General features: G+C 40.7%; 1 protein-coding gene across 2 annotated transcripts; it reads right to left on the bottom strand.

The window, feature by feature from the left end:
• Window positions 1-7,471: 7,471 nt before the first annotated feature.
• Window positions 7,472-11,543, bottom strand: LOC125531901 (prion-like-(Q/N-rich) domain-bearing protein 96). 2 transcript variants are annotated; one of them, XM_048696116.1, is made up of 6 exons: window positions 11,418-11,543; window positions 9,267-9,371; window positions 8,975-9,184; window positions 8,621-8,741; window positions 8,456-8,522; window positions 7,472-8,077 (listed from the first exon to the last, which is right to left on the bottom strand). In XM_048696116.1, the coding sequence occupies exons 1-6, from the start codon at window positions 11,526-11,528 to the stop codon at window positions 7,960-7,962; spliced, it is 732 nt and encodes a 243-aa protein (XP_048552073.1). In that variant the 5' UTR covers window positions 11,529-11,543; the 3' UTR covers window positions 7,472-7,959. The 2 variants fall into 2 exon arrangements, with proteins under 2 accessions (XP_048552073.1, XP_048552074.1); XM_048696117.1 differs by having other exon boundaries at window positions 8,975-9,178.
• Window positions 11,544-11,556: the final 13 nt, after the last annotated feature.

Genomic DNA, 11,556 nt, shown 5'->3' with positions numbered 1-11,556 from the left:
GATTCCCAGTCCCGAACTCAAAAATGCAAATAATTAAACAAAACTCCCCCGGGACTGTTGTTGGTTTGGACGGCACCCATTGTTTCGGACAAGCTGTGGAATGTGATTGTTGGTGGAGGGGGAGTAAACCTTTACTTTTATCGCTTGGGAACCGCCACTAGATTATTTAGCATGGGATATATTGATAACGGATGGTCGTGAAGTAAATGAAAAGGGTGCATGTCTTAAAATATCAGTTGTCTATGTTTTAAAAATTGAGCTCTGGCACCTCTGCAAATCATTGCTTCCCTCTGCAAAAGGACTTTCTATTTACTCTTATGTTGTGTCATCACCTTCTAAAACAAGCTCCAAAAACTGAGTAGAGCACGGTTGTCATGATTTATGCATTGTGTGTAGCTAATGTTGGGTGCATCATGACTGGATCTTTTCTACCATGAACTACAATGTTTAGTCGCTGCTTGAACTTTGGAGGTGCTTTGCATTTATGTTTTGCGGTCTCAGAAAGGGCTAGCGAGAAACCACTATTGTCATATTATATCATAGTTGTTTTGACAACGTGTTGCTGTTTGAGATATCTTATTATTGCTCGCTAGCTGATTATGTCATTGATATGAGTCATTATAATCTTTAAGAGTTATTGTCGACATGGTTAGTTATAATGTTGGCTGAAAACCTAAGTGTTGTTTAAGCTTAGTGCAAACAAGAGCAAAAGAGTTCGTAAAAGTTTTTCTTTTTCACTTTCAGTTCATCAACTGAATTGCTTGAGGACAAGCAAAGGTTTAAGCTTGGGGGAGTTGATACTTCTCCAACGTATCTACTTTTCCTAACGCTTTTCCTCTTGTTTTGGACTCTAATTTTCATGATTTGAATGAAACTAACCCCGGACTGACACTGTTTTCAGCAGAACTACCATGGTGTTGTTTTATGCAGAAATAAAAGTTTTCGGAATGGAATGAAACTTTGTGAGGATTTTTTATATCAATAATAAGAATTTCTGGAGCCAAGACCTACAGGAGAGGGGCACCTAGGTGCACAACCCACCAGGGTGCGCCCCCCTCTCCTGGCGCGCCCAGGTGGGTTGTCCCCACCTGGTAGCCCCGCTGACCCTGAAACCAACGCTATAAATTCCTATTTTCAAAGAAAAAAATGAGGGAAAAGAATTATCGCGATCCATGAGACGGAGCCGCTTCCAAGCCCTGTTCTTCCTCGGGAGGGCAGATCTAGAGTCTGTTTGGGGCTCCGGAGAGGGGGATCTTCGTTCTTCGTCATCACCAACCCTTCTCCATCGCCAATTCCATGATGCTCCCCACCGGGAGTGAGCAATTACTTCGTAGGCTCGCTGGTCGGTGAGGAGTTGGATGAGATTCATCATGTAAATCGAGTTAATTTTGTTAGGGCTTGATCCCTAGTATCCACTATGTTCTTAGATTGATGTTGCTATGACTTTGACATGCTTAATGCTTGACACTTTGGACTAGGGTGCCATGATTTCAGATCTGAACTGTTTATGTTATCATCATTATATCCATGTTCTAGATCCGATCTTGCAAGTTATAGTCACCTACTACGTGTTATGATCCGGCAACCCCGGAGTGACAACAACCGGGCCCATTCCCCGTGATGATCGGAGGTTGAGGAGTTCATGTATTCACTATGTGTTAATGCTTTGTTCCGGTTCTCTATTAAAAGGAGGCCTTAATATCCATTAGTTTCCAATATGGACCCCGCTGCCACGGGAGGTAGGACAAAAGATGTCATGCAAGTTCTTTTTATAAAGCACGTATGACTATTTACGGAATACATGCCTACATTATATTGATGAGCTAGAGCTACTGCCATGTCGCCCTAGGATATAAATGTCACATGATGAATATCATCCAACAAGTCACCAATCCAATGCCTGCGAACTTTTCCATATTGTTTCTGCTAAGTTACTACTGCTATCATCATTGTTACACTTGCTACAAAATTACTGCTATCACTACTACTGTTACTATTGTTGCTGTCACTACTATCAAAACTATCAAACTACTTTGATACTGATCACTTTGCTACAGATAATTAATCTCCAGGTGTGGTTGAATTGACAACAGCTGCTAATACCTTCAAATATTCTTTGGCTCCACTTGTGTCGAATCTATAAATTTGGGTTGAATACTCTACCCTCGAAAACTGTTGCAATCCCCTATACTTGTGGGTTATCATTCACCTCCTTGGAGGGAAGCTTGTCACCGTTAGAGAGGTGGATGTTACCACGAAGGCACACCAACGCCACAAAGGATCACCCAATTATCCCTTTAAGACAACACCACAAAGGCGTTTCTCAACCACTGGTGGTAGACCTTGAGGCGGCCTCCAAACCTTCACAAACTTTTCGGTGGCAAATCACAAGTTGATTCCTCACACGAGCACTCCTGCCGCTTTGGAGTCTCCAAACTCCAAGAGTAACAAGATCAAGGGGGGGATGATCAAGACTTTCTCAAATCACAAATTCCTTTAGTCACAAGAGGGAGAGGGAGTGGATCTATCAATTGACTGGAAAATATCTTAAGAACTCTCACGAATCTCTCCGAGATCTAAGATTTAGTGTAGGAGAAGTGAGAGGGAGCCTTTTGTGTTCTAGGGTTCATATCAATGTGTTGCTCGACCCTCTACCGGATTGGTAGAGGGGTATATATAGCAAGCCTAGAAAACTAGCCGTTTGTGAGTCAGTGGCTATGTCGGGTCGGACATCCGGGCAAGGACCGGACATCTGGCGGTTGAGAAATGTACACACGCGCATGTGAAAAACAGAGGCCGTAGTACAGGCCCCAGACATCTGGCCAAAGTTGGGGCCCCGGACATCTGGACAAGTGGCGGACATCCAGCGGGCACAACCAACATTTGAACACACGTTCTGGACTTAGTGAGCCAGATTTCCGGGAGGATCCCGAACAACCGGGGCGACCCGGCAGCCCAGACATCTGGCCAAGTCCCGGATATCCGGCCATGAAAAAAACAGCGGGAACCCGAAAACTAAAACATGCACAACTTTTTCATACAGACTTCGATTTTGATGATCTTGGGCTCATTTTGAAGCTATGAAAAATCTCCAGGTCCTCACATAGAGAACCACCCAAGATAAACCAAAATGGAGAGTGCAAAGTATGCAAAGGTAAGATCATATACTTTGGGGAACCTAGTTGGCTATGGATTTATTTGGTATAAAGGATAGGAGTGGAATTGTGTATAAAATATGTTGACTTGAGCAAATCCATCATGAACCACTTTGATCCCCTCTTAATAGTGTGGGATCCCTATAACTCAAGAAACATAAAACAACTATACTAGATACCTTCCAGAAACTCATTCTTGAGCATATATCATTTTCGATGGTCATCGATCCTCACATCTAAAGCCAAAGGAACTAATACCTTTGACTAAAGCATTCCACTTAAGCTTGATGTTGATGTTTATGCTTGGCTCAAGTTGGAATGATGATCTTGATCATGACACTTGGTGAAGGCTTCAAATTGTATTCATCTTCATACCTTCACCATGTGATCATCCACAAGCTTCAAGCATGTAATCCTTCAGGGTGGCTATCTTGAACTTGCAACCATGAACATAAATACTTGATGTCATCCTCTCATGGGCATTTGAAATCTTTCTTTTGATGTAAGTCCATGAGAATCACCTAACCGACATAGATATAGAAAACACATAGAATGGGTTAGTACACAAAGCGCAATTGAAAACTTCTTACCATACCACAAGATCTCATGTGGCAATGATTTGCGCTTGTGTGTTGACTATCTTTGAGTTCAATCTTTGATCTTCATCTTGGTCAACATTATCTTTGCTCCATGATTAATATTGATGTCTTGAAGGCCCTATTGATATATTCACTATGCTTTATTACTTCAAGACATAATAACCAATATCTCATTTCACCATATGTTTCTCCATGAATCTCATATTGGCCATAACTTGCTCGTTTTCATGCTTCAACATGGTCTCTTGAGAGGCACAATGAATCCTTCACTTGAATTACTTGCTTTAAGAAATAATCATCCATGATTCAACATATGAGTTCATCATGATCCTATCTTCAAGCCATATGTAGAATTCTTCTCTTTGATCATTCTCTCAAGATCATGATCCATCATGGCTCACCCCATAAGCCTAAGCATGAAGACCTCTGAGATCCTTCAGTGAACTCCATATAGATCACATCTTGTCCGTCACATGGAATTCATCTTGATCATATTTGATTCAATCATTGAGCTCAATCTTGATGCGCAACTATATGTATATGGCATTCATTCTGAATCCATTCAATATCCTTCTTGCATCGCCCAAGGAACAAGCCTTCATATATAACTTGATGCCATTGTTTCTTCATAGGAACTGTCATTCATTATCAAGTCTCAGTGCATATATTTGTGTTGATGGATTTCATCCTTCAATTCATCCATTATTCTTCATGCATTGCAAATGGAAATTTTCTTCACATGTATATCTCAATTCAAACATTAGTCCATAAAGATTGTTATTAATTACCAAAACCACACATGGGAACTACATGTACTTTTAGTTCGACTCCGAGTCTTTCGGAGGGTTTATCAATATCTAATCTTGAATCATTTATATGGATACTGTCACAGATTATTTTGGCATTCAGCCACTTCTGAAGTCAAGGCCCATCAATGCTTACTTGTGTATCGTAGGTATGAGGCCCTTGGATTTAATGTGTCTCAAGAGGGTGGCCTTCCCACATATATATAGGTGCGAGAAGGAGGAGGGGGAGGATTCCTTCCCTTGCCCAATTCGGCCTAGGGCCTGCCATAGGGCATGGCACCCCATATGGGCCCCTGCGGGCCCACTAGTGGTCTTCATCATGATGGTCCTTCACACTTTTCTTCCACAAGTAAAATCCTGGATTTTTCGGATGTCTCAAGAACCCATTCCAATGACTCTGAAAACTTTCCATATATAGATTTAGACTTTTCAAAATCATGTTATAACTTTCTGAAATTCCCATAACACTTCTAGAACCATCCGAAACACTTCAGGAACTATCTGAAATCTTTTAACCCATTTCTTCAATAATCAGGACTAGAACCCGTTAAGCGTGTGACCCTACTGGTTCGGAAATAAGCGGACATGACCCGGAACCCCTTCCGGTCAATAGTTAATAGCGGGATCTCGTCACTCTTATTAACTCTCGTATATTCAAGAAGTTCTCGAGAAAACCTTTGTTTACGAATACCATTCCCTTTGCTTTGCGATAGGTTTACGAAACCCAAGGAGAGATTATCGGTATCCCCGTGATCAACTCCTATCACTATACCGGTTTCGTTCTCTTTACTCATGTCCGTGTTCTGGTATCTCTTGATCATAATCACAAGTGTCTGGCCAGACAATAATGACACAGTAACATGCAGTGGGCCCAGAGAGTATCTCTCTATTGTGGGAGGAGCAAATCCTAGTCTTGGACTATCTCTATCGAGACATACGTTTCTAGTATACCCGTAAGTCACATTTATTCACATCCATTTACAGAGTGACATGTGGTAAACCCCAAAGTAACCATCCGCTATGTTGGTATACAATATTTCTCATGGTCTAAGGAACAATGCAAACATGAAAAACATATATGAAGTGTCGATAACTTAGCAACGATGACATCTCTTGGTATAAGTTGGGTCTATCCAACACCATTGTTCAATGTGTTCTCATTATTGATATCATCCTTGTTACTATAACAATGTTCATTATCAGGAAAACAAGATCATCATCAATACATGAGCTAGTCTTAGAGGCATGACTAGGGATCATCTTGGTGTTTATGTCTCCACACATGCAATTGTGATTTTCCTATGAGACTCATATTCAAGAACCAATGCAATTATAGCATAGAAATATAAACTTAATTATGAACATAGAAATGTGATAATACTAATATTATTGCATCTAGAGCATATTTCCAACAATGATGAAGAGTCTCAGCCCTCCAGAGGAGAGCCAGCAGGTTTATATTGATTGCAACGAGAGGGTCGTCATGAGACTTTACATCGTGACGGTTTACAGGATGTGCAATCCACGTTACAGAGAGGAATCAAGATAGGGAGAAGAGATAGCAAAACTTAAAGGAAAAGTCTAACTCTAACAACCTATCTCTTACTTATATGACTTGGAATACAAGATATTTAACAGGCTTAAGCACCTGGCAAAGGGCGATGTCTCCAACATGCTGGCACACCTCGATGCCAAGTAGTAGCTCAATCGCTCATCTCAAACATTGCATTCATCTCGCCCTTGAAGCGCGACCTTTCTTCCTCGTCGGAGCCGATGATGATAAGGCCGTCGACATATAGCCCGTTGGATCGGGCTGTCTTCGGTGGATTCTTTTGCGGTCTTGGATTTCTATAAGATCGAGCTGACTTTGTTGGATCCCTTTGCCTTCGCAATGCTCTCGGTTTTCGCCCACCTAAGTGAGGCGCGACTAGGCACGGAACCCAAGCCGAGCCTCTGGCGGCACTTATTCGAGTTGCGGAAAGATGAAGAGGCCTTCCCATGATGGGAAGTCGGGATAATAGGATTTTGCATATGTTCCAAGCAGCATCAAAATTACCCGGCGGAGGATACATCCAACTTCCCAAGAACTGTCAATTTTAGTGGTTCTACCATCACCCTGACCCACCCCACTGTTGCACATCATCAGCAAGGGTCGAGGTTGGCTTGGGATGTGGCCCTGGACTTCTAGAGCAACGCTTTCTTCCCCTGTTCCATCGAGAATCTCCGATGTGGCATTACTCCTCACAGGAGGTTGTCTCCGCAATCATCAGGAATGGCTTAAATCGGTCCCTATACCCCATGAGGCAGTTTCCTTTTCCGTCCTAATGATCAAGCGGCGCTTCAGGCTTGGCACACCACCTTCACAGGCTGCTCCGAGAGGGTTGACGCAGCAAGGTCGGGCCTAAGAGCAACTCCAACAATTCCTCTAAAACACTCCCCCAAAAGTTTCCTGAGAGCTACTTTTGGCAGATCCCGTAAACTTCTTCCCCTAAATATGTTTTTATTTTTATTAAATAAAACTAAATAATGGCTAGGCCCCAATAGTACGTGACACGCGTGACAGCCTCCGGCGAGGGGGAGGCAAAACTCCCTTAGCCAATGGGAAGTTCGGGTCAAGTTTACAAGATCCTATAAATTTATTCCACAGATGTTTTTCTGCCCAAACTTTCTATAAATGGTACTCCCTTCGATCCAAAATAAAATAATTTTGGATCAGAGGGGGTAGTTTTTGTACGGATACATGATCAAGCTCTAAGTCTGCACCGGAGCCAAGTACCAACCCCAGGGCTCGGAGGGAACAAGCAGGCAAAGTCCAAACCAAGGGTATTTGTTGTTCAAACTGGTGTGTATAGATCGTTCCTCTCAAGAAATAGCAAGAAAAATAAACCATGCCTGCAAGAAAGGATCCATATAATGCAATAATAGCGTGAGACTAAAACAACTGATTAATCACAATTATACATCCTTCAATCATGCATTGCAATAAACATTAAAATTGAAATAGCCAGCTGGACTAAAAATAACATTCTGAACTAAGTACACTATCAGATATGGCCGCTTGAAAGATCCCAATCAAAAACCATACAAGGCATAGGGTCTCTGAATATACACCGGACGCAACGCATACAGAACACCAAACACAAATATACAAGAAAATAGGGGCTAGAAGAACCGCAGAACTCCTGCTCCTGAAGCTTATGCCCCACGTCGCTTCCACCTTCCAGATCAAGTTACATGGAGCTACAGTGACAAACACATAACCAGTAATATGAAACAAATTTTCTCCAGGGCTTTGTGCATTCTGATCTCACTGGGCAGTGGGCACCACAAACCAGTGGTCTGAAGATACACAAGATACCATAAACAGGTAAAATGGTATGTCCACATTTGATAAGCCTTTTACCCAAAAGGATTTCCACCCACAGCACCATAGGAAGGTGGGGTGTTTGGCTGGGAATACCTAGGAGCAGCTTGTTGATCATAGCCGATGCCGAGGGAACCAGCACCTCCTTGTTGCCTGTATTGCCAGAAAGATCACAATAAACATACAGCCTTGATCGCTCTTATCAAATTTGAAGATGCAAACAAGGACCACCCATGCCACTGCAAGTGGGGTGCTAGTAGGATGAAGATAAAATAATCACATGATTGCTTTGAAAGCTGGTGGCATTCAGTGGTTTATCTCAACCATCCAATATGACCCAATGGCCAGAACTGACAGTTCAGCGAGTTCTAGTTCCCTATTTAAGGTGGGTGCTATTTTTTGTTACCTATATTATATATGACTAAGATGTGGTATAGAATAGTTGGAAATAATAATTAAACTGAGCTCATATGCAAAGCGTAGCACTAACATTTCAACTTACAGGATATACTGATAACAAGTATAGCTCACCTTGGAAGCATGCCATTAGGTAGCTGCTCAGGCATGTTGTTTGAAACATGCTGCATCATGTAATGGTCTGAAGTCCAAACACAAATTAGTACCGCATGTCAAAGTAGTAATAGTAATAATAAAGAGCAACAGTGTAGAGATGGTGATGAGGAACTAAGTAAATACTTTGATGTACAGATGGCCGATACATCTGCTGAGGCTGCTGAGGTGGAACTCCAAAACTAGAGTTACCAACTAATGTTGGGTTAGTAGCGCCTGCTGATGCTCCCAGTGGTCCAGATAGGGACTGCTCAAGGCCACAACAAAAATGAGTTAATAGAACAAACGATGTACATAGTTAACACTAAGCAAGAAACCAACAAGTTAATGTGGATAATCAAGGTAAAGCAGGAAGTGTTTCAAACTGATTCACTTAACAATTATTTTTTGCTCAACATTGAAATACTTGAATTAGAGGAGAAAAATGCAAAATTATGCTACTTTCCAATATTATGCAGAAAAGAAAATATCTAGTTATACCATGTGAGCTTGAATTGGAGCTGCCTCATTTCCGAGGTCAAAAGGGTTTGAAGCTTTCGCAGGTTGGGGATACGCATTTTGCTGATATACAGGCTGTTGATACGTAGGTTGTTGGTATGTAGGTTGCTGATACATAGGTTGTTGATATGTAGGTTGTTGATACGTAGGTTGAGAAAATGCTGCCTGAGGATATGAATGCATTCCCTGCAACTGGGAGGACATTTTTGTAAGACAAATATTGACAATGATCTCAAATAATAATCATATAAATCGCTATCGTGAGAATGAATACCATTGCAGCAGGATACTGCATACCAAATCCCATTCCAGACTGGGGAGCTCTCTGCCAGCCAGGCATTGCTGGAGTTGCTGATGGATATAGTGAAGTAAAGAAATCCTGCAGAGATTCGATCAGATGTTAGATGTGCCGATGCAATGATTTCATTTAATGGAATGGTTTTGACAACATCAGCTTATCACGTTCTTAAAAAGACGACACATTTGTCTTCAATTGACAATTAGGCGATGGTGTTGAAAATGAACACAAGCTGTTAACGTCAATGAACATGCGTTATACCCCCTCTGTAAAGAAATATACGACTTTTTAGATCACTAAGTTAGTACTCCCTCCGTTCCTAAATATAAGTCTTTTTAGAGATTCCAATATGGACTATATACGGAGCAAAATGAGTGAATCTACACTCTATACTATGTCTATATACATCCGTATGTCGTTCATGTTGAAATCTCTAGAAAGACTTATATTTAGGAACGGAGGAAGTATTTCTTTACAGAGGGAGTACTATTTTATGGAGAACAAGAAATCAAGCTAATACCTACTATGATTTTGCCACCCGCTAATGATGCTCTCGGGTACTTTTTTAGTTTTTATAATCTGCCATCTGGTTTCTTCAGATATATCTTGTTGGCCTAACAAGATACAGCATGCCCAATGCATCAAAACAGACATTAATACTTTTGTGGCCCTTCCATGCCTTGCTTTGATTAGGAATTGCAATTATTACAGGTATTTATAGAGTTGTATTTCTGCATGATAAGTGCTTATATCCCACTGAAATATGATCTAATATCCATAAAAAACCACATGGCCCCCATCTAAGGGAAAATTTTGTTTTTGCCACTCTAGATTTTGCCAATTTTCCTTACGCCACTCTAGATTTTGACATTTCACTTTTGCCACTCTTAGTTTTTGACAATTATCACAATTGCCATTCCCGTGGCAAAAGCAAAATTTTCAAAGTGGCAATTGTGATAATTGTCAAAAGCTAAGAGTGGCAAAAACAAAATAAAATTATTTTGCTTTTGCCACTGAATGGCAATTGTGATAATTATCAAAAACTAAGAGTGGCAAAAGTGAAATGTCAAAATATAGAGTGGCATAAGGAAAATTGGCAAAATCTAGAGTGGCAAAAACAAAAATTTCCCCCCATCTAAATGCAAGTACCGAACCTCTCCCTAAAAGTAGACATACTAATGCTAGTAAAAAGCTCCCCGCCTTCGATACATCAAAGGAATAACACTATTCTCAGCCCTTATCATGCCTTGCAATATTTTCTGAAAATCTGAGGAACTACTCAGCAGGACAACTCATGTGCCATCCGTTTTAGGTATATCTCATGGGACTACTAAACTAGAAAAGAAACTGAGTACAAGTTGTCAACTTGTCATAGGAGCATACAATTTCAATTTTTATGATGAAAGTAGCATACTACCTTTGTTTAAAAATACTCCCTCCGTCAACTTATTGTACTAAATCAAAGACACTTATTTTGGGACGGAGGGAGCAGATGACAACTATCTTTGATTCTTCGTCAACTACTAATAAATAAAAACTATTTCAATTGATTAGGTGAAAATCATGCCATTGGAATTGATTATAAATATCTGATGATATTTTACTAACATAATTATATAAACAGTAACGGTCAAAGTTGCATAGTGGAGACTGCAAAACAAAAAGCTAACTGGATTCAGAACAGAGGGAGCAGTACTTTGCGATAGCTGCAGTGTAGGGCAATGCAAACTAATAGTGTGTGTATTATGCACTTCCTCCGTTCCTTTTTACTCCGCGTATGAGATTTGTGTCAAGTCAAAATGTGCAAAGGTTGACCACATTTATATTAAAAATATCAACATATACAATACCAAATATATGTAACATGGAACTACATTCTGTAATGAATCTAACGAAATTCATCTGATATTGTGAATGTTCATACTTTTTTCTATAAGTTTGGTCAAACTAGAGATACTTTGACTTCAGACAAAACTTATATGCAGACTAAAAAGGAACAGAGGGAGTATACCACATCAATCAAGCGATGGGTGAAAATGGAAATCTGGAATAGCTCATAGGGTGAGGGCATATAGAACATGTTCCCTTGATAGCTGCTCAATAATTTACAAGTAATTAATCGCATACCACTGGAAGTGCTGTCCGCCCACTGGATTTGCTGTCATGAGAAGACGTTGCTTCTTGAATACCACTGGTTCCTTGAGAATTTGAAGGCAAATGAGATGGAAGACCACCCATAGAGGCAGCCACCGCAGATTGCTGCACT

The sequence above is a fragment of the Triticum urartu genome, unplaced genomic scaffold (assembly GCF_003073215.2).
Source record: "Triticum urartu cultivar G1812 unplaced genomic scaffold, Tu2.1 TuUngrouped_contig_8346, whole genome shotgun sequence".
Taxonomy (NCBI): Eukaryota; Viridiplantae; Streptophyta; class Magnoliopsida; order Poales; family Poaceae; genus Triticum; species Triticum urartu.
The sequence above is the reverse complement of the archived record's forward strand: the minus strand, read 5'-3'. Positions and strand labels throughout refer to the sequence as shown.